Here is a 22,230-nt window from a genome sequence, read left to right as displayed (position 1 = left end):
GAGGCTTTGAGCTCTGTGGGGCAGAGGATTAACGACCGAATGCTATACCTGCAGTGCCTTCCCACAACTAATGCTGTCCCACTTACCATACTACATACGGATATAACGCGAGTTTAGAGCAGCGCGGTCACACTGAAAAAAAAAAGTCAAAATGAAGTATACTCACACACAGATGTCAATTCCAAGCTCCGGGAAGGAGGCGATTCAGCTCCAGGAACTTCTCTGAAACAGAAGGAAAACAAAATATTGAATCTTTGGAAAAACTATTTGCTTTGTTTTGTTGAGAAAGGTGATTTTACACATAAAGGTCTGCTCGTCATGAAGAAAACAGTTGTATAATGTGTGCTGTCGGATTGAGACTGCAACATATTTGACAGCAAATCTGCTTTATAAACTAGATGCATGGAGTTTGAAAGATGAGGGTATTTAACCGGCAGGGACGGTCTAATGACAGATGCCATTGAGTTGCATTATGGGGGTTGAAGATCCCCAGTCCCCCAATTTTGTGTATGTGACGTTCAAAACTGCTGCAATGTCCTTTAAGTTTCACTGGCAAGAATATTGATATCCATCAGTGCACATCTTGTGTCGTTTCCTGTTAGTGAAAATGGTAAGTACATTCATTTGTTTACACAAAAACAGAGTATTACTGTACGAGGATTACTGTAGTTTCAGCATTTGCCAGTAGCTAGTTAGCTCAACATTAGCTAGTTAGTTTAACATTTTTTAATTTTTATGTTTTATTTAATTAATTAAAGGTTACAGATAGCATCCAACTGAACACCCCTTCACTCACCCCTCCTTTTCCAAACTACGTTGGCCTTCAGTTAACGTATCGTGAAAGGTTCTCTCTAGAGCCAGTGTTTGGTGTGTCCGTTCTGTAACATGACGGTGCAACATGGCGGACTCCGTAAAGAGGACCTGCTCCCTATGTAGATACGAACGGCTCATAGTTATGTATATTATAATTCCATTTCTTCCAATAAATCCCTCTAAATCCTACGCACTACTCCTAAGAGCAGTGTGGCACAGCATCCATATCCATGAGCATGACAATAAACGAGCAATTAAAGGTCAATAAAATCAAACAATAATGTATTTCACATTAAATCATTGAGAGAACTGAATTTAGATTGATCTGTTAGACTTTGAAAGGTTTGTGCTGTGCTTTAGCTATCTTGCTGTTTATCTATAAACCTAATAAACAGCTTTAACAATATTTCTTAAATCTTGTTTATCACATTTGATGACCCTTCAAGCTTTTTATGAACGATTTCTCTTTTTCTGATGTCGTCACTGAGCGTGACTGAAAGACTTGTCGGTACAAAAAAACAGACCAGAAAGTAGAGCTCAAGCTAATTTAAATGGGCAGTGTAGCCCAGTGTATCTGCCCATTAACCATGTCCCTGTCATGGGTTTATTGGCAGAGCTGATCCTGAACCAGCTTTAAATATAATCAGTGACCACATTGTGCTGGAAGGGCCTTATGTTGACTCCTGCTTTCCAGGCCACTGTCGCAGACCCTCGGTGTTGGCTACACCTCAAACTTCTGGTAACACTAAAAGTGATCTAATAACTTGTTTTGTGTGGCTGTATACTTTTCTTAATATAGATTTGCATTACACCATCCACCATGCGCTGTGACACATTTTGCTCCATGCAGTCAAAATAAATGGGCGCACCGCCTGCCAGCGAGGAAAAGTCCTGAGAATCAGATTTCCTGCAGTAACGCCAAGTCAGTGAACAAAGAGGAACAGCTTCCAGGAAGCTTTAGTCGAAGCAGAAAAACATTTTGCCTCGAGACATAGACACAGACAACAATACTGTTCACATCACAAGAGTGATGCATCACTGTGTACAGTAAGAACGTGGTGTAAAGAAGTATAAAGTGGGTAATGAGGAGCTTGAAACAGTATAGCAAGTGAATTTTTACAAGTGGTTACTGGTGTCCATTTGCTGCTGTGTCTGTAATCAAATGTGCAGTGAACAAAGCGTGATGACATCACCGCAGGGTAACAGAGGATATATATTCATGACAACAAAAAGTGCCAGATCATTACATTTTCAGAACTACTTTCAGATGGAAATCCATCTTCGTAATATTAAACGGAATGCCAAGCAAGTTACTTTACAATCCCGGTTTCCATTAAGTGCATGAAGCAACAGTTTTTTTTAGGATCACTGCGTAGGCACGGCCAAAGCCAGGACTAAGAATGTCATTCCTGACTAACCGAGGCTGCGGTTTAGAGCAAAGACGAGAGGAGAAGAAGCCCAACACAGCACCTCCAGATGTCCCCCTGTGTGTCAATGTTCAAGAGGTAATTAAAATATTATAGTACACCATATAGTCTCCTTTCTTAAAGCTTCAGTAATGATCTTCACATTTCTTATTACAGAAAAGAAAGTCACGAAACGGTGAGCACACACACACACACACATGCCCTTTGATGAAATGTCCACGTTGCTCACTACTTTTATCGCAGGATGTGCATATCTGTGTGTTTTAAAATGCTAAGACCTATTTGTACAAAACAGACGCCTAATAATCTGTAACTACATCCTGACTTCTCGCTGAGTTGTAGGGAGAAGGGTTCTTGAAGCAGTTAGTTCAGCCTCCACACTGAGTTTGAGTTAACCATTCAGCTCTTAGATTAACTACTGGAGATAATTATAATACTCACCATTCTAAATGATATGGTTGGTCGGCCCTCCCTGCATGCGAGATGTAATAATTACTGGCATTTCTTTTTTATTTCAAGAAGCCGTTATCAGAAAATCCCTGTCTTTATATTTCATCTTTACTTCCCTGGAACTGTGGTTCATATTTGTCTTGCTGCAATGATTAAAGGCTTCACTGGAAAGGTTTGAAAATAGATTACTTTTACTGGGATTATTTGCAAGGCCAGCAACTACAGCACCTACAGTATATCCCTCTGTAATTTCAAGACCATCTTAAATAATCACCCATACGTGTCTGCAACAGCTTCAACCAACTCTGTTTGTTTATTGCTGCGTTCTGTCTGAGTCTGCTCCTGATGCACTGCGATGTTTAATTCAGTGTTCAGTATAACTGTGAACGCTGCATGCTCAGCCAATCTACTGCTAAAGGTTAACAAAGGTGTGACACAGCTCAGTTTAATCGAGTGGAAAGTGGAACACCGAGTCCACCTCAGTAGAGACGGCAGAAATACATCCTGAGTCTGATACAAAGTGGGACTGCTGAGCCCCAAGCACGTCTATGAATGTGTATTGGTCCTCTCCACAACTGCAGGAATTCAAGCCTTCAGTGTTTAATACTTTATATTCTGTTTTACAGCTACAACCATGCCCACTGCTAGCCATACAGCCCGACTTCCTTTAAAACACTCTTAGCAAGAAGAAGTCTATTACTATTCTGGAAATCTGTAAAAGCACCCTCTTTTTTAATCTGGTTGAATGATGTTTTTTCTACGCATGGAAAAAAAATAAAAGTTATGAAGACCATTTATTCAGTTTTTTAATAATCAGTCAACCATCTCTCCAGACTAAGAATCAAATATCTGGCCAGTTTACAAGCTTAATCTGTTTTTCCTAACGTGATACTTGATTAAGTTTACTGCTGCCTCAGTTTGTCCCATTTTACTGACATTTTTCTTTCTTTCTCATTGTCATTGTTTGGTTTTGGTTTGTTTATCTATTTATTTTATTTACTTTCTTTGCTGTCTTTTTTTCTTTACAGCTTCTTGTACAACTGATGTTGTCGTTAAAGTAAAGTAAAATCAGGCGATACGTAAATATATGTAAATGTTATACCTGTCCCATTTCCACTAATAACAATAGTTTTCTTTTTTTTTAAGTGCATGTGTGTGTGTGTGTGTGTGTGTGTGTGTGTGTGTGTGTGTGTGCAAAAGCAGACTAAATAGTGTGGATGGACATGTGGCATGTGGACGAAAAAGCTAACGAAAAACAGAAGAGAAACTGTCTGGGGAAAACGATGATTAATGAAAATGGTTAAGTGTTGAGAGACAGGAAGCATACACAATAAATGACTGAAAAATAAATAGAAATTGACTGGAGCAGAAGGTTTCGGCTAAGAGAGGGGGGGGGGGGTGAATGGGCATGGGCAAAGAGAAACAAAGGAAGTAACAGTGACAGTATAGGCCTGAAACAGGAAAACTGGAGCTCCATCACCAGCTCTGTGCTGAGGTACTTCTGGCCACACACTACAGCAGGGGAGGGGTTCCCTTATGCAGAGGCCAAATGAGGACAAGACACTGTGTGTGTGTGTGCGTGTGTGTGTGTGTGTGTGTGTGTGTGTGTGTGTGTGTGCACATGTAGAGTACATGTGTGCAGCTCAAATCTTGGTTTTATGGGAAGCTGTAAAAAAAAAAGGAGCCGAGTTATCCTCAAAAATGGCACAAGCTGTGACCTAATGCCACATCTAGAGAGCCACTATAGACAGAGAGGGATCTGCTACTGAATGACGCCAGTTAAATATCAGCCTTTCAAATTAAAACCATATGAAAAGACTCTGATGTAAAGGACTTGATCCAGATTACACAGACACGATAAAATAAAACGATCACGGCAATTAGATGGAATTGGAGACACTGTAGTTAGGGCAGGAACACTAATGAAAGGAGCACATCTCTGCATATGAGAAATCTACCTGATCCAAAAAAAACGCCAACTGATCTGACGCCAACTAGTCCTGCCTTAGGATGCATGTGCATTGTGCAGAGATTGGTCGTTTACACAAGGGATCACATTCATACTAAGCTACAGTCCATACACACAGAGTAAGTATATATATATATACTGTACACAAATCTCCAGTAGCCTGTAATTTCCTGTCTGCACGTGTTGAAAAAGAAGCAGTACTTTGTGGGTACATCTTGACTGAGCTATATCTGTGCTCTCACACATCATGAAAAATGTTCTGCATGTGCAAATATGTGCAAACAGATACTTCAAGTTGCAAGATTTGGACCGTGCAGTAACGGCCCGTGTGAAAGAAATGACCACCTTATTCTTTTCCCCCAAAAGTCTTTTCTTTTACAGCAGTGCACCGCTCCAGAGGTATGTGGAAAGGGGTTCGTCCCAGGTGGTTGGCTGTGAATGCGCCCTGCAGAAGGAAATTTGCTTGACAGAGATTTTGGTGGTTTGTGCACAGTGCGTTCCAGCATAAATCGCTAGCTAATATGTCTCTGATGGCTGCTTTGGGGGGGGCCACAAAAAGACGGCTATGCTGAGTTGGAAATTGTGAAATGTTTACCCTATTTGAAAATGGCACAGCCAGATGTAAGACGAAATATGAAGACCATAAAGAGTGTGCAAGATTAACAGACGCTAACTTTACAAGCCGTGAAAACACAACACGAGGGACCGGGAGTGGAGTGAAGTGAAAGGAGCAGCGAACGGGACAAGAATGAAAAAGAAAAGAAAGAAAGAAGCCGGGGGAAGAAAATAGGAAGGGTGAAAACAGGAAGTTCGGTCACCAGCACATGACACTTAAACTCTTCTGTAAAGCCACTTTGACACATTCAAAAGAGCATTCACACACAATCAATCAGGAGAAGCAACCACCGTTTTTTAAGGTCTCTAAAACGTTGTGGTAATACAACAAACATGCTTCTCTGATGACAGTTTTGAAACCTTATGAAGCTCATATTAACCTTCACTAATATAATTATAATGCCAATATGGTCTGTTAGATCTTACATACCTGTTAAAGAACGTATGTTGTTATTCCTGTTGTACATGGATGTGGTCAAATTCATCTGAATATACGTAAACACTGTGCTTCCTTCTTCTTCACTCTCATTCCTCTCACATAATATGTCCAATATGATCCTACTCTTCGATTATGTTTTTTATTTTGTCTCCTTCTTGTCTTTTACTTTCATCAACTTGAATATCTGATTTCAGAAAGTGTCTCCTCGCGTTTTCTGTTAGATTTAACCACAAAAAACAATTAGAAAAATATTTATTGTCATAATTGAAATGTTATTTCACTTGTATGACACCACATAACACGAAGCCAATAACATTGTATCACCGTATATTTACTCTAATAAGCACATTCATCTTAAATCAATTCTTTAAAAAGTAAAGTAGAAAGTAGAAAGTAAAGAAAACACCACAAATCCGAGCAACCACAACTCAATGGGACTCTCTCCAGATGTCACATAGCGTGAGCCATACCACTTTACACAAACTCTGCAATAAAGCCAAGAGCTGTGCACCATTTAGGGCGGTTCTAATAAGTGTATTTATTTACCAGGTGATCTGCAGCCAACACATTTTAGAAGTAAACCACCTCATGAAGTTCTATCTCACTCTCAAACTCACACATTCACACTAAAAAGGCTGCAAGTTCTCCTCATTGGGGATGTGTTTGGTGATTTTCAGACCAGTACACGTGCTAACCTGCACCACCTAAAGGACGGGAAGGGGATACCAGCAGCAGTTTAAGCTGCATAATGTAGAAGTATAGCTTACACCTAAAGACTAAAGACTGAGCATAAAGGCCTGTAGAAGACAGATGTCAATATGTTTAGCTGCAAGTTACTTTGTCCAATTAATTTAATAAAGCGGACCACTTTCTTCCTCAACCCTGAGGCCAGGATGGGGAGGATGCTCTTAAGATTATTTTAGAAATAAGAGCTTTTATGTGCTATTATTACAAGGTAAATGTGAAAAAAACAACTTTTCAAGTGCATTCTTTGAAATGTGCGTTCATAATTGACTTTAGAGTTGACTTATTATTCACGTTAAGTGGGTTAGATGTCTTCACTGAGTTGATACTTCAGCCAAGAGCTGCAGCCAGGAGGAAAGAAAAGACACCAGTAAAAATACGAGGTACTGCACAGTGTTATTTTGTAGAAAGTGTCCATATTATTGTGTCCACACCCTTAATACTCTGAAATATACCAATGTTTTCTTAATTTATTTTGACACATTATACTTTATGCACACACACACACACACACACACACACACACACACACACACACACTCCGTTTCTTCACTAATTTTAATATTATTATTATAGGGGCTTTACTTCGGGCCACGTTAACACAGTCCAGCTGCATCTGTAAGCCTATAAGAATTACATAAATGGAAAAAAGGAAAAGGATAGAGCCTTTCTGAATGAACCAAAAATGACACCGTCCACACCATGCTGTGCCAAAAGGCCCTGGATGTGCACGAGGCTCCACGGACGCTACCTGTCACATCACAACTAAATATTCCCTTGTGATGTACAGTGTTTGTGGCAAATAACATAATAAACTCTGTCAGAGACATACTGCAATGTGCCTTGCTAGCAGGATGTTTGGGTAGACTACAGAGAAAGGGGAACTTCTCTTTATTCCTGACTCACTGTAACAGAGGTAGCCAGGCTTCCTTCAGAGAACCCTCATCCCTCCAGAGGTAGAAGATCCAACGATGGATTGACAGCTCCATCTAGTGGTACAACCCGGTCAGAGACGACAAGGGGAGAACATGGTATCACCATCTACCAGCAGAGCCAAAGGAGATAAATGGATTTGGGGAAATTGTGTAGAAACATATGCTTAGCTTATCCATTCATAAATAAACCCATAGTAGTCATTTATTTGGATTTATTACGTGATTCACCTCGTTTTTTGGTTAATTAGTTGGTTCATTAATGTTTTTAGTTATACTGTAATGGTAAATACCGAGGATAAACGACTGCCACGCGCACTCACGCGCACGCGCACGAGACACGGGAGTGAATTCCCGCATGCGCAATGCCATCTGGCTTCTCGGCGTCAAGGAGATTGCAAGAAGATGATGCGGCTGAGCGGCCGGCACGGACTGAATGCATGATTGGCCCATCCGAGACATATATCTGTTCACTTGCCTTGTCTAGTTTCTTGCCAAATCGCTGTTTAATGTCGAACTGTAACCGGAGCGGCGTAGAAACTGATTAGCAGTAAGAAGAAGAAGAAGAATAAGGAGGAGGAGGAGGAGAAGAATAAGAAGGAGGAGGAGAAGAAGAGGAGCGAAGCAGTAACTGAGAGGAGTTGGGCATCAAATTGCACCGGATGTCATTACACGCTCTTAAATATCGAGGACGTGAGTAACGTTTTTACAATTGTGCATGTGTGCTGCGTTGTAATTTAGTTTTCTCGGCATGCTAAATGCTTTTCCTGCATGTGCATGTATAAAAAAGGAACTCCCAGTGTTTAGTCGTATTTTGGGGCTTAATTAAGAAGCCTTGCTGGGAAAGAGCCCAGCCCTTTGTCCACGTCAAGTCAATTATGTCTACGTGGTCGTGAGAGACACTTTTCATCACGTTTTTATAGTTTTGTTGCTAATATTATTCTCTTATTCTTAATTTAACCCACCCACCTGTTTAAAAAACAACATTTGAATTATATTTGAATTAAATCCCGAAGAGAAAACAAGTGTAAATGATTTATTGGCTGTGGAAAAACAAATCTGAGAGTTTTTTAAATGTTGTATTATTACTACAACATTACAATAACTCCATCACAGTCTGCGAGTGTTATTCACTATTTTCCTCGTGAACAAGGTACTCTTTGAGTGTGTCATATAGCACATGGAGGCAGATAACCATCAAACAGGCTTGTGGGTCGTTGGGCATTTGTACTTAGGCCTAGCGTTACATCTAAGCTCGTTGATCAATTGAATTTAAGCCTCTTGAGCGGTCTGAGCGAAACCTGCTGACACATGCGCCCCTGTCTTTTTGTGTTGCGCACAAACCCGGTTAACCCCTCTCTGTCTGAGTTCCCTCCGCGGCCCACTGCAACTAAACTATACCCTGGGTGGGTATGTTGTTTTATGAAGTCCTGTAACAACAACAACAACAAAGAAAGTCAGATCATCTGGTGCAATGTGCAATAATACTCAGCATTTTCTTGTCAGTGAACTTTCATTGGTGGACAGTAGTCACTGTATACAGAGGAATTAATTATTGAAAGGGAATCTGATCTGACGCATCAGATTAATTATAGATTAATATGGAGACACCTGCTCTCAGCTCTCAGGTGGATAAGGAGTGTTTGTTATGTAATGCTGCTTAATTACAGTCAGGTGGGTGCACATTTCTCTTGATGTACCAGACCATTATTATACATGTTAGTTTGATTTGCTTCTGTCATATTTGTCCCGTCAGTGAGTAAGTTAAAGGAGGTTAATAGAAGATTTATTAAGTCTTAGAAAAGTGTCAGAAGCGGGGGGAAACGAATTACCCCGTATCATTGATCCTATTTCCTGCAGTTATCTCAAACTGTTGTGACTGGCCAGATTCTTCATAAGAATCGATGGAAAGTGCTTTAACATCTTGTGGAGGTTAATGTTACCGTACTGTTTCCAATGAGGGCAAGAAAAGAGAGGCCTGACATGGTCCTTTAGGGTGTTTGGAGCAATGCTACAATGTACAATCCATTCATGTATAATGAGCTGAATGATTCTACCCTGTAGCATGTATGACACATGATACGAATCCCTTTCTAAAAGGCTTTCACTTGCCTCCAAAAAGACACCCTGCGAAGTTTGATACGATGCTGAAAATTGTTGTCTTTGGGGTCAGTCTCGACGTCTTCGGCTTAATATCTGCACATCAGCAATCACGAGCTAACGAGGATTCAGATTACAAGAGTGCTTTGCATAGAGAGGGACACGTACCATGGTTACACAGCGTAGCTCCTCATGCTCCTAGTTACAATGATAGGATACGTACGGCCTGTAATTGAATTTGGGTGACTCTCACTGACGCCGCCTGTCTTGCCTCCGTCTCTTCCTCTCTTTTTCAGTATAATCAGGACCAAAGGCAGAGCCATGGAGGCTGTAACACATCTGGTGAATGACACTGTAGAATTTTACAAATGGGGCCTTACTATAGCAGGTAAGATCTTTATAATCACTTGTTTCTAAACACACAAGAGCAGTTTGTTTTATTGTCGTGAGATTTTAGTCACCAGCTTACTTGCACAGCTCGAGGACAGAAAACTGCCTAATTTGACCATGTTGTCTTTCTGGTTAAAAAAAAAAAAAGTCATACTTGATATGTATGTGATAGCATAACTGCATAGCAGAGTCTGGCAAGTCAAAGTTGGACCAGGAAGCAGCGAGCAAAGAGGTTTGTTTTCACCCACAAATACATAGTTTATACAAAATGGTCAAACTGGGGACTTAAAAAATAACTTGTTGTCTCACTTATGTGGCGACGTCCTGTGCATTGTCCCTGGATCTTTACAATAACGCTGGTATATGAATGGTTATTACCCATAAATGTAATGTCAACAGAAACAAAAGGACAAACACTGCACAAAATGTATCGTAAAAGCACTGGGTTGTACTTGAACTTTTCTTTTAGCTGTTCATCAGAATGCTACAATGTAATATTTAGCACAAAGTGTCATAAAGGTTGTAGGAGAAGGTGTGCCTGTTGTGCATTACATGTGTGTTCACTTTAACAACAGTGGTTCTGTTGTTGAACCATCATACCTCACATTTTTCCCACCATTGAAACCACCCCTGTGTCCTCCAGACAAGAGGGTGGAGAGCTGGCCGATGATGTCGTCTCCCGTCCCCACTCTGGCCATCAGCTGCCTGTACCTGCTCTTCCTGTGGGCGGGGCCTAGATACATGCAGGACCGTCAGCCCTACATACTCAGGAAGACCCTCATAGTCTACAACTTCAGCATGGTGGTCCTCAACTTCTACATCGCCAAAGAGGTAAGGACATGTCGATTATCTTCACGTGTTACAGTAGCACACATAGCACGTAGTCGTTTTTTGTCAGGATGTTAAAGGGATGTCGAGGCAACTACGTAGCGAAAAAAGACACACAGGTGTTACTAAATGGCTTTTCCTCGGGCGACATCGAAGAAACACTTTGTGACAGTCAATCATGGATTCACGGTCACATTTAAACATTAAAAGCAGACACTTTGCACAGAGTACTATGTTTATAGACTCTATACGTCTACTTAAAAAAAAAATGCAGCTTAATACACTATAAAAACGCTTGCTTTACTCCAGCTAATTATGCATGTTTCATTTTAGTTGTTGCTCACTCAGAATACATGAAAAGGCAAGAAAAGACAACAATGGACGGTATAGAGAAAATGACACCAGTGACCCTGCCCTCTGTGACAAACCTAACGTTAAGAGACAAGACAATCACTCGCAGTTGAACCACTTTATTGGTTGAACACAAAGGTTTATGTATGGGTGTTCTCTCAACATGTTATCTTGACCAAGCACCGAGCACATTTGTTCTTTTAGAGCAAATAATGTAGAGACGCTTTGTGTTTTGTGACCGATTCACTCTAATCAAAAATAAGCTGCAGCACTTCCTGCAACATGCAGATTCTACTGTAGCAATGATTTCCAATCCGTGATGTCTAATAGCTCGTCTAAGTTTTGTTTTTAGAAAAAGAGTGTGTCAACACGGATTACTCGCGGTCGCTGCTGTAGTTTCTCCATATCTTAGAAAATGTCGACCAGTTTCCTCGCAGCCGTTTTCTGAGTTTGTGCTTTCTTTCTTCCCATCAGCTCCTACTAGCCTCTAGAGCAGCCGGGTACAGCTACCTCTGTCAGCCTGTCAGCTCCTCCAACGACGTCAACGAAGTCAGGGTAAGCTCCCTCCAACACACGCGCATCACCTAACGCATCTACGCACAGACACACACCTGTCTACACGACTACCAAAATAAATGTTTTTACTTTTGATAATCGCAACAGCAGTAGCAAGTGCCTTTAGTTTACTCGGCGGGTTAAAGGAGAAAAGAGAGATTTTCAAAGTTTAAGTCTCCGGGGATTTCAGTACAAACAGGGTGTGGCCTACACTCACATATGTTGGAGTAATTGGTCTCGCCACCGCGAGGCTCCGCCCCCCCGTCTCCAACCTCAGGCCTTGCTCTTTCATGATGGCATGATGCCGCACCGCCGTGGCTTAGAGAGCAACCATGTGCATCAGGTGCATGTGTGTATCAGGCTGCGAGGAATCAGGAGTTAAATAGGAGAACACACATGAGTGATTTGTGACATATTGCTGTGGGACGTGAATACATCTGCAATATATACATGTATAAATATACTGTATATCGTACAATTACTCTTAATATATGATATCTAAGTGATATCAAATCTGTTACCTTGTTCTCTGCAGTAGTAATACTTTACTCAATTCTCCTACACAAGTGGAATAAGGTGGGGCTTTAAAGGGCTGATTAACTAAGAACTTAAGCGACTGTAACGAGTACTACATCAATGTCTGCACATTGTAGTCGCAGGCTAAAGCCGTTATCTATCATCGATGCTATCGAGGGCTGCAATAGTTCACTCCACCCTGTGTTTTACGTCTTCAGATAGCATCCGCTCTCTGGTGGTACTACATCTCCAAAGGAGTGGAATTCCTGGACACCGTCTTTTTCATCCTGAGGAAGAAGTTCACCCAGGTCAGCTTCCTCCACGTCTACCATCACTGCACCATGTTCATCCTCTGGTGGATCGGCATCAAGTGGGTCCCCGGTGGACAATGTGAGTGAAAGGATCTTGATGGTCATGACGTCCAGCTGTTGAATTCATCAGATTGATGTTGTCTTCGTGCCACTGATAGAAGAGCTGGCATTCATTTGCACGGCAGCCATGTGTAAATAACACGATGACGGCTGATGCAAAATGCAACCCTTTCATCTTTCCACAGCATTTTTTGGTGCAACCATCAACTCTTCCATCCACGTGCTCATGTACGGATACTACGGCCTGGCAGCTTTGGGACCTCAGATACAGAAGTACCTCTGGTGGAAGAAATACCTCACCATTATTCAGATGGTGGGTATTTTGTGATTATGCATTTGCTTCTGTTGTGTGTGTTCTGTGGATGTTTTTGTTGAAATATCCTCCTTAAAATAACACCATTTTATCAGCACTAATTATACTGTTGTTGTTGTAAAGACATAACATTGCAGTTAGGTCACTGAGATATACTTCTATCGTCTATTTCAATGAAAGTTCATATCTAAAAAGTGCTTTTTATGTGCAGTACATTTTAAGTAATGGTCAGAACAATAGTCTGCATTTTCATATCGTACATTCTGCAAGTTGCGTTTTTACTGCGCTTCATGTTGTTTAATTTGGCTTAATAATTTGATTTTGTGTGTTCAACAGATCCAGTTCCACGTGACCATCGGCCATGCTGGCCACTCCCTCTACACAGGCTGTCCGTTCCCCGCCTGGATGCAGTGGGCTCTGATTGGCTACGCCGTCACCTTCATCATCCTTTTCGCCAACTTCTACTACCACGCTTACCGACGCAAACCCTCCTCCGCCCAGAAGGGAGGCAAGCCCGTGGCGAACGGCACCTCGGTGGTAGCTAACGGTCATAGCAAAGTGGAGGAGGTGGAGGATAACGGGAAGAGGCAAAAGAGAGGAAGAGCGAAGAGGGAGTGAAAACGGAAGAGTGCTTGCTCGGCCGATTTAAAAAAGAAAAAGAAAAAAAAAGACAGTTGTTTTAAGGGCCAGAGAAGGAGGGTGGGTAGGGATAGACAGAACCCACACTGGCTTCATCATCCCTGCACATAATGTAGAAAGATGTGATTCGTGACCAACTTGGAAAGATGAAAGGATAGAAGTGTGTGTTTGTGTCTGTAAGGGGTTTTGAGAGGAAGAGAGGGGTGTTGGTTGTCTCCACAACAAGTACGGTGCTGATCATGTAGGCTCCATGCTCTTCTGTCCAACTGGCTTTTGGACCGTAATAGGACCAAAGTATTATAGGACCTACAATCTGCTCAGCATCCACTAACCTATCGACCAAAATTCACCTCCAACTTTTGTACTCTGGATTCCAGTATTGTTTTAACTGAAAGCTTAAATAGTCTTTAATATGCTAATTTATTTTCTAGTGCTCAATAAGAGTTTTAACGAATTTAACTATTACCAACAAAACGACATGCAGATGCATTTTTTTCTTGGTTCGGGGGGTACATTTATGTTTGCTCATAATTAGAGTTGAGCAAAGTTAAGTGGACAAAATCACAGTACGACATTCTCACAATTGCCATTTCCTGTATTTAAGTACTTTTCATTCATCTACTTCACCTACCAATCCAACATGTCCGGGACTTTACATCTCTCTGCTGTCTGAAACGGATTTAACTGTGCTGCATTTACAGAATGACATATTTTCTTTGTGATCATTGTGAATTAAAACTGGGTTTGAATCACTTTGTGGGAGGGGGACTGTAGTTTATTTTATTCATGCAAATTTGTGGGTATCTTTGTTTTAATCATTTTTTTGTGGGTCCTCGTGATTTTTTTCTTTTTGCTCCGCAATGTAGCCGAGGTGCAAAAATAAGAGATTTGAAACTCTGCTGAATATTGTCTCACTGCCATGTAGGACTCTTTTTTTTTTTTCTTTTTTTTTTTTTAAAGAAAACAAATGGTTATTTCATTGTCTTCAAAAGAATGAAAGCAACACAGCTTCTGGCTGCACATATAACTGAAATAAAGACAATGTCAGCACCCGATAGTTTATGTTTGTTTATGTGTCCTTGTGTTGGTGCGAGCACAAGCGCAAAATCAATTGTAAATCAGCTAATTTAATGCTCAAGCAACATTGTACTCATCGTATAGGATCGAGCTGTCATGCATTAGGAACCTAATCTAAAGACAAAGCCGTTGTCTTCCTTTTCCTATCCTTCCTTTATCTCTCTCTTCCATCCTGGGATGGAAGAGAGTAGCTCTTCTGTGTGTGTGTGTGTGTGAGAGAGTCAGAGGTATACTGTGTCTTTGGCCCGTCCAGACAGATCTGCCCTAATCTTTGGGGGTAAATTGGCTTTAGCTCCAAAAGAGCTTACTTCCACGTCACTCCATGAGATACCCGGGAAAGCAGGTCACTGGAAGAGAAGCCTTCACTAATCTGCCATGAGGTTTCTCCTGTAACTCTCAAACTGTGTAGTTTTGATACAGTATTGATTCATTATGCAAATGACTGTACAATACACAGGGCAAGTAAGAGATGCACATTTCGCCCCAAATATTGGCAAATACATACTTTGTTTTGCAAAAGAAACAGCCAAGTCATATCTGCTGTGAATTTAATATACTGGTTAATTAAAAAAACTTAACCCCTCCTTCTGCATCCATTTATTCATTACCCTGCAACAATCTCACTATATCCCATTGCTCCTTCACCACATTGTGGATACACTAATAGCGTCTATTAAATCATTCTTCCTCCACATTTTTCCTGTTGTCCAAATGCCTCAGATCTGTTATTCCTGATATGTCACATCTCAGGCCACAGTTTAGTTTTTTTCTCATGCTTAGCCACTTTTTCTACAAGTCTGTCGCACACTACATGACCTACTTTGCAGCCTTCCATCTTATCATGGTGCACCTCTCTGTAACTTGGCATCAGGGTGGAGGTGTATGGTGAAGATGTGAATGATAGACTGGATGAGATCAGTGAGAGGAGTACTTGTCCTCCATGGGGACACATAGGGATCTAAGCCAGGCCCTAAGAGGATTGCAAAGGGCCAAGGCTTTTCTACTGAAGGCATTTAGCCCAGGTCACTAACCTGCAGACATACAGCTGTACGCAGACATTCAGTGGAGCTGTGGCACAGATTTGTGAGCCAGATTAAGTAGTATACATCCCAATACATAGTTAACAGTTAATACATCCCTATGCAACTCTTTAAAGAAAACTAAGTGTAAAACAAATTGCTGGTTCCCAAACTCTTTCTCTGCCTTTGATAATGTGCAGCAAATAGGCCTGTCATTTTCATAGGATCACTGGCGGTCGACGGACCCACCCGGCCTTCTGAGAGGGCCCGTCTATTAGAGGGTGAAGGGGTTAAATCTCTGCAAACCTGCCCGTCACTCACTCATCTCATTAGCAATTATATGACTAAGGAGCTCATTCTAGCCTAACGGAGTGGAAACAGTCAGCGTTTTACTGGCCCGCCGTCTGCGTGTGGGACGGATTGCCTTCAGAGCTTGGACTGACTCAGTTTTACGTGAGGAGGGCACCCTCTTCTGGGCCTGAATTTAGTTACAGGACATGCATTGGGTCAGGAGCAGATGAGATGAGGGGGGATGTGTTGTGTGATTCCTGGCAAGAGTGAGTGAAGCATATCATATGCACATGCCAGGAACCTTTTCTGTATTAAAATCTGTATCGTCAAGGAAGACAAAACGTAATCTTTCATTAAACAGAGGGATTTACAAAAGACGATTTAAAAAAAGAAAATAACGGTCACTTCTCACAAGACATGCCAACTTTTAGTCACAGGCTTTCTGTTAAAAATAACAAGTCTCAAACTCAACCTGAGATGTTATCAGAGCTATTTACTCAGACATTAGAAACCTATGCATGCAAGTTAGGTATTCTGCTCATTCATTTCAATTTGTAGGCTATACCTACATTGTAAATAGTGTGCAGCCTGCTTTGGCAACTCTGTAGCTACTTAATCATGGCTGTGCCTGCCAATGAAACTCATTTAAATGTGAGGACACTTCCTGGTGTGACGTACGTCATCCTCACGTCATATGGTCAGTGCCCCTGCACTGCCTGGTGGTGCCCCGTGTCAGCGACTCTCCTTAATGCTCTGCGGTAAGAATTCCCTCATTATGTGGAGCTCTCTATGTAAAAGGTATTAGTTTGGACTGTAAGAATACACCTGTCGGTCAGGGCCAGCAGGTTACAGTCCATGTTTAGTGGTCCTGGACAAACAGTAGCCTCGGCCTACACCTCCCTTGTAAAGTTATGGTTCAGCATGATGAGGGGTGAAGCAGTTGCAGAAAAGCGGCTTCTAGTGGCGTGCATGCAGTAAGCATCTTCCTCTAAATTGCGACTCTATTTGAAGAATATTTAAATGTGATTAAAACCGGGCTTAGCTTTGTAATTTACTGCATTTGGAGTTTTCTGTGCAGCTTTTTAAAATTCCCACTTGTGATAAACAACTAGAAAAGTACAGCCTATGTTTGGAGCTTATTTCAGTGGAGCAGAAAATGAAGCCTGCCGCCAGCGGCGCTGCAGATCCTCCATCATCGTCAACATCGTCGGCAGACAATAGCGCAGGGAGGAGGAGGCAACACCGGGCTCCCTCGCCGGCCACAGCCCAGGAAGGGGCAACCAAGCCAGCTCCAAGACACCCAGGAAGGTCCAGGTCTCCTCTCCCCGCAGGAACGAGCAGACACATCGGGGCAAGAGACAGTTTGAGGTCCGCCGACGGAAGGGAGAGGGAGCCCGAGAGCCGCGGCGGTGCAGCTGTTCACCCGGATGGTGCTGAAGCTGATGTAGTCGGACCAAACAGGGCGGATGCTGTCGGGGAAGATACGACAGATTCATCAGCATCGGCCCGTCGCTCCGCTTTGCGCCTGCCCTGCCTCAAAGGCGACTCCGCTCAGCGCCTGTTGCCCGGAAGAGCTTCGTCTTCGTCGGCAGAGAAAGGGAAGAAAGACGGAGAGGAAGGAGGCCGTAGGGACAGGAGCGGCTGCGGTGCGGGCCTAAGTTTGGGTTTGTGGAAGGGAGGATGCTTGCAGGCTGAACTCATCCAGTTCCACCTGCAGAAGAGACTGAGAAGAAGCGGGGCGAGGATGCAAACCAAGACGGACAACATGGGGACAGAGGAGGCCGCTCTGGGAGAGCCGGAGCCGGCTGCAGAGGAGACAGAGGCGGGGTCCGTGACACAGCAGGACCAGGCCTTCGAAGACGAGATGGAGAGACTGCTTGACGAAAATGAAGATCTTAAGGTTTGATACAGTTTAGTTTTGTGTCTGGAGCTGTGTCATTAGCAAGGAATGATTATAAATGTGTAGATACAAATACACCTCCGCAAAATCCACTCCAAAAGAGTCGAAATTAGTTTTATTTTCCCATATTAGAATGACCATGTTTGTAGTTGAAGCCTGTGGGCCCATGAAACCCTGTTGGCACATTACTCTGAATTGTGTGTTTGCAGAACCACGGATAAGTAAACATCAATTGATTTGTCTGTTGAACATCCTCCACGTCTTCACATAATATAATGATTAGATTAAAATTGAAAATACACTGGCTACAGATGACTAATTGGTTATTGATCATGTCGATCTGCTAGGATCAATTATATCTATCTTATTTGTTAAAATGGGGGACAAAGCGAGTCAACAACTGGGATTTGCATGTGCCATGTAGACATAGTGTTCACATCCAGTCTTGAAATACATTTGAATTCAGATAATTTTGTGTTGTTGTTTCTTAAAATCCTGTGCACATCTCTGAAGCTGACTACATTTGGCTCAAGTCCAAAACTTCCATCACTGACTCTGCAGAGTCAAAAGTCGACCAAACAGCAGAGATTTTCCTGGTCTTAATCTTGACCGTCTCATAACTGTGACACACAATCTTTACTGCGCACCCACCAGTGTGAAATTGAGGAGATGAGGACCGAGATGGACGAGATGCGGGACACATTCTACGAGGAAGACACGTGTCAGCTGCAGGAGATGAGACGTGAGCTGGAGAGGGCCAATAAAAACTGCCGGATCCTGCAGTACCGTCTGAGGAAGGCCGAGAGGAAGAGGCTGCGCTACGCCCAGACGGGAGAGATCGATGAGGAGCTGCTCAGGAGTCTGGAGCAGGACCTGAAGGTGCAGAGGGGAGGGGAAGGTTGCTCAAGTCTCTGTGTCTGTCTGGGAGCCGTCCCAAAGGATGTTTATGCAAGCTTTTAATATAGCCACAGGGGAAAACATTGCCTTTCCAGAAACAATTGCCATGGTTGTAGCTTTGACTACTGTGCCCAAAGATAGTAAAGTTAAGTGTTAAGAGATAATTGAAAAGTGAAGATAAAAAAAATCTGCAAAGCAAAGTGAAAATATTCTAAACTGATATCCTCACAATAACTGAACAATGCAGGTAGCGAAGGATGTGTCTGTGAGGCTGCACCACGAGCTGGAAAAGGTGGAGGAGAAGCGCACAAAGACGGAGGAGGAGAATGAAAAGCTGAGGCAGAAACTCATCGAGGTCGAGGTGACCAAACAAGCCCTGCAGAATGAACTAGACAAAAACAAAGAGGTGAGTAGACACTTACCCGCAACCATCTACATCACATGGCATTAACGAGCACCACACAATTCACTTTGATAAAGCTTTTATCACATGGCCTGTCACCTTTTTGAATAGTGCACTTTATTCTAAATGCTTTCCTTCAAATTGCAAGCGGAGGAATGCACAAAATGCTCAAATACTGTACATACTGGCACACGTTAATGTTTCAGTATTCTGTCCTCCAACAGTCTCAAAAGAGAAGAGGAAGCAAGGACATCCAGAAGACAGACAGGAAATTAGCACAGACTCCTACAGAGGTGAGAGGTGGTTGTTGTTTTTATTACAAATGTACAAAAATAATGCTTTTTTCCCTTTTCTTGCATGAACAATCATGGGGAGTAACATAAAGGAGATAATTACCAGGAAGTATGTTTTTAAGTAACATCTGCTGTCCTGATTTAATAATTCATCTTTTTCCCCTTGGCCTCCTTGGTGCATATTTGTGAGAAGTCGTCAATAAGACTAATTAAAACTCATAGATGCTGCAGGTTTCGTTTGCTTTTCACCTCGGGGCCACGACAGGCCAAAGCAAGGGCGCCAATCATTTGAAAGAAAAGTATATTTTAAATGAAAGCTGAGAGTTTGCAGAGCTCCAGGAATTACTTTAGACTCAGAAGACGTCAAACATCCTCTCGGTCCAATGATAGATAACGGTTTGGCTTTGAGAGACTGTGCTACAAAATCTTCTCTTTAATCTTAAATCCTTCCGTCCTTATGTCTTATTGCGGAGACCAACTTTTTGAACTTCAGGATTACGTTTGAGCCGTTTCTACTCAAAGGCACTCACGGTCTGTGTTGTCTCTTCGCTCCAGGAGGACAATGAGGACCTCAAGTGCCAGCTAGTTTTCATCAAAGAGGAAGCGGTGCTTATGAGAAAGAAGACGGCCAAGATTGACAAAGAGAAGGACCGTCTGGAGCAAGAGCTGCAGAAGTACCGCTCCTTCTACGGTGAGCTGGACCACACCCATCATAAAGGAGAGGCTGGGGGTCCGCCCACCACCCGGGAGTCAGAGTTGAAGCTCCGGCTTCGCCTGGTGGAGGAGGAGGCCAACATCCTGGGGAGGAAAATAGTCGAGTTGGAGGTAAGAGCAGACGATGCTACCTGGGTCTAATAAGGGAATACTACCTCAGTGGGAGTCATGTGAGCTTTTCTCTCTCTTCCCCAAAGGTTGAGAATCGTGGCCTGAGGGCCGAGCTCGACGACCTCCGCGGGGAAGGAGAGGGCGCTGAAGGCTCCGGGAGCGGAGCGTCTGGTAGGCTGGGCTCGGGGCGAGGCCTCGGTAACGATCTGACGGAGCTCCGACAGCAGCTGCAGCTGGTGGAGGATGAGGCAGAGCTGCTGAGGAGGAACCTGGCTGACGTGGAAGATCAAAACAAGAGAGTGACTGCTGAGCTGAACAAGCTACGGTTCAAAGCCCACGAGGCAGGCAGCAGGCATGGGGGCGGAGCGGGAGGCGGAGGGATTGATGGAGCAAAGGCAGAAGCCCTGCAGGAGGAGTTAAAGGCAGCAAGGCTACAGATTAATGACCTAAGTGGCAAGGTATTCAAGTTGATTGATAATATTACCATTCATGTCCTTTTTGAATATATCATAATCCAAAATATTGGACAAATTAAAATGTTGACCAGATGATGGTGCTGGATAAAAAGGTCACCAAAGTGACTTCCCCATACATAGGGCATACATAGCAACATGTCTCTATTTAGAAAAATAAAAATCTTGATTACCAATTGTTCTTACTCTTAACATCTCTTTGTCTTAATTCAGGTGATGCAGCTGCAGTACGAGAACCGTGTGCTCCTCTCCAACATGCAGCGCTATGACCTGGCCTCCCACCTCTCCCTGCGGCCCAGCCCGAGGGACAGCGACGCAGAGAGCGATGGCGGCGGCGCCACAAGTGGTCGCCGCGAGAGCGACGAGGACTCCACCTCCTCCCGCCTCCTCCCGCCGCACCGCAAACGCGAGGGCCCCGTAGGTGGGGAAAGTGACTCGGACGAGGTCAGAAACACTAACGGAAGCAGCCGCTGCCTGACGCCCACACGGGGCCTCTACACCCCCACTGGGCCCGAGGGTGCCGCCTCCTCCGCCTTGGCCCGCTTCCTGCCTGTTGGCCGGTGCAGCCTGCGCGACAGGCAGCACATGACCGACATCCGCGTAGAGGCGGAGAGGCTCGTCCGGACCATCGACCGGCTCATCGCCGACACGGCCACCATCATCTCAGAGGCGAGGGTCTTCGTCTCAAACGGCGACCTGATGTTCGGGAGGGGAGGAGAGGAGGGTGGAGAGGAAGACGGGGGCAGGATCAGGGAACACGAGCTGCTGTATCGCATTAACGCCCAGATGAAGGCCTTCCGCAAAGAACTGCAGACCTTCATAGACAGACTGGAAGTGCCGAGGCTCGATGACAGGGACACGGAGGAGCCACTGTCGGTGAGACATACACTTTAAATGTTCATTGGTTGCATTAAAAATGTCACAAAGAGTTAAAGCTGATTCCGTTTCTTCCCTTTTCTCACTGAATCCATCCTCCTGGTTTGTCCACTCTTCCTCCACCCAGATGTTCCAGCCTATCATTTTGCTCATCCTCATACTTGTGTTATTCTCTTCCCTCTCTTACGCCACCATCTTTAAACTAGTCTTTCTTTTTACTCTTTTCTTTGTTCTGTGATGTACGCCTCCCTTTATTCACATCATCCCTTATTGTTGTTGTTTTTTTTTTTGGCTCTGTTGTTATTCTTTCCTCCCCGCATCATTTGTTGCCAAGGTAACCAAAAGCACAGAAAGAAGCTCAGCACGTCTCAAAGCTGCAGTCGCATTCAAGAGAGTGTGGCTAGATTCAACACTGGAGTCCACATTATCCACAACACACATCGCTGTCCACATCTGTCGCCCAAGAAGGTGAGGTACAAAGCAAATCCTATAAAAAGTGACTGTTGCCCTATCGATGTGTCACAGATCTGATGTTTGTAATGCTGCAGAACAAAATGTGTAAATAATGAAGATAACAAAGAAGCAAATAGAATCTTATTCTTTCATATTGGACCACGTTTATAAGCAAGATTGTAGCATATCAAGCAACAGTCTCTTTAAATTGTTTATTACAATTGGATGTGTCCTCTTTGTCCTCAGAAAATGTGGCTGATCATAAAAAACG

General features: G+C 43.2%; 2 protein-coding genes across 2 annotated transcripts; both read left to right on the top strand.

Annotated features, from left to right (window-relative positions):
* The first annotated feature begins 7,785 nt into the window (after positions 1 to 7,785).
* LOC142942238 (very long chain fatty acid elongase 4-like) lies at positions 7,786 to 15,113 on the top strand. Its single transcript, XM_076084494.1, has 7 exons — positions 7,786 to 8,082; positions 9,786 to 9,877; positions 10,523 to 10,710; positions 11,533 to 11,613; positions 12,348 to 12,519; positions 12,686 to 12,813; positions 13,150 to 15,113. The coding sequence occupies exons 2-7, from the start codon at positions 9,811 to 9,813 to the stop codon at positions 13,429 to 13,431; spliced, it is 918 nt and encodes a 305-aa protein (XP_075940609.1). The 5' UTR covers positions 7,786 to 8,082; positions 9,786 to 9,810; the 3' UTR covers positions 13,432 to 15,113.
* Positions 15,114 to 16,995: 1,882 nt separating this feature from the next.
* Positions 16,996 to 21,958, top strand: LOC142942346 (microtubule cross-linking factor 3-like). The gene is made up of 8 exons (XM_076084621.1): positions 16,996 to 17,739; positions 18,394 to 18,618; positions 18,884 to 19,042; positions 19,264 to 19,332; positions 19,888 to 20,157; positions 20,244 to 20,615; positions 20,844 to 21,506; positions 21,634 to 21,958. The coding sequence occupies exons 1-8, from the start codon at positions 16,996 to 16,998 to the stop codon at positions 21,742 to 21,744; spliced, it is 2,613 nt and encodes an 870-aa protein (XP_075940736.1). The 3' UTR covers positions 21,745 to 21,958.
* Positions 21,959 to 22,230: the final 272 nt, after the last annotated feature.

Source organism: Anarhichas minor, unplaced genomic scaffold (assembly GCF_050575085.1).
Source record: "Anarhichas minor isolate MPS153535 unplaced genomic scaffold, ASM5057508v1 ptg000136l, whole genome shotgun sequence".
Lineage (NCBI taxonomy): Eukaryota > Metazoa > Chordata > Actinopteri > Perciformes > Anarhichadidae > Anarhichas > Anarhichas minor.
The sequence above is the reverse complement of the archived record's forward strand: the minus strand, read 5'-3'. Positions and strand labels throughout refer to the sequence as shown.

Bases quoted from the DNA above. Each gene is read 5' to 3' on its own strand.
- LOC142942238 (XM_076084494.1), top strand. From the start codon at position 9,811: ATGGAGGCTGTAACACATCTGGTGAATGACACTGTAGAATTTTACAAA. The intron at 12,520-12,685 runs GTGAGTGAAAGG...ATCTTTCCACAG, and splicing joins GTGGGTCCCCGGTGGACAAT to CATTTTTTGGTGCAACCATC. The intron at 12,814-13,149 runs GTGGGTATTTTG...TGTGTTCAACAG, and splicing joins ACCTCACCATTATTCAGATG to ATCCAGTTCCACGTGACCAT.
- LOC142942346 (XM_076084621.1), top strand. From the start codon at position 16,996: ATGAAGCCTGCCGCCAGCGGCGCTGCAGATCCTCCATCATCGTCAACA. The intron at 19,043-19,263 runs GTGAGTAGACAC...GTCCTCCAACAG, and splicing joins AACTAGACAAAAACAAAGAG to TCTCAAAAGAGAAGAGGAAG. The intron at 20,616-20,843 runs GTATTCAAGTTG...GTCTTAATTCAG, and splicing joins TTAATGACCTAAGTGGCAAG to GTGATGCAGCTGCAGTACGA.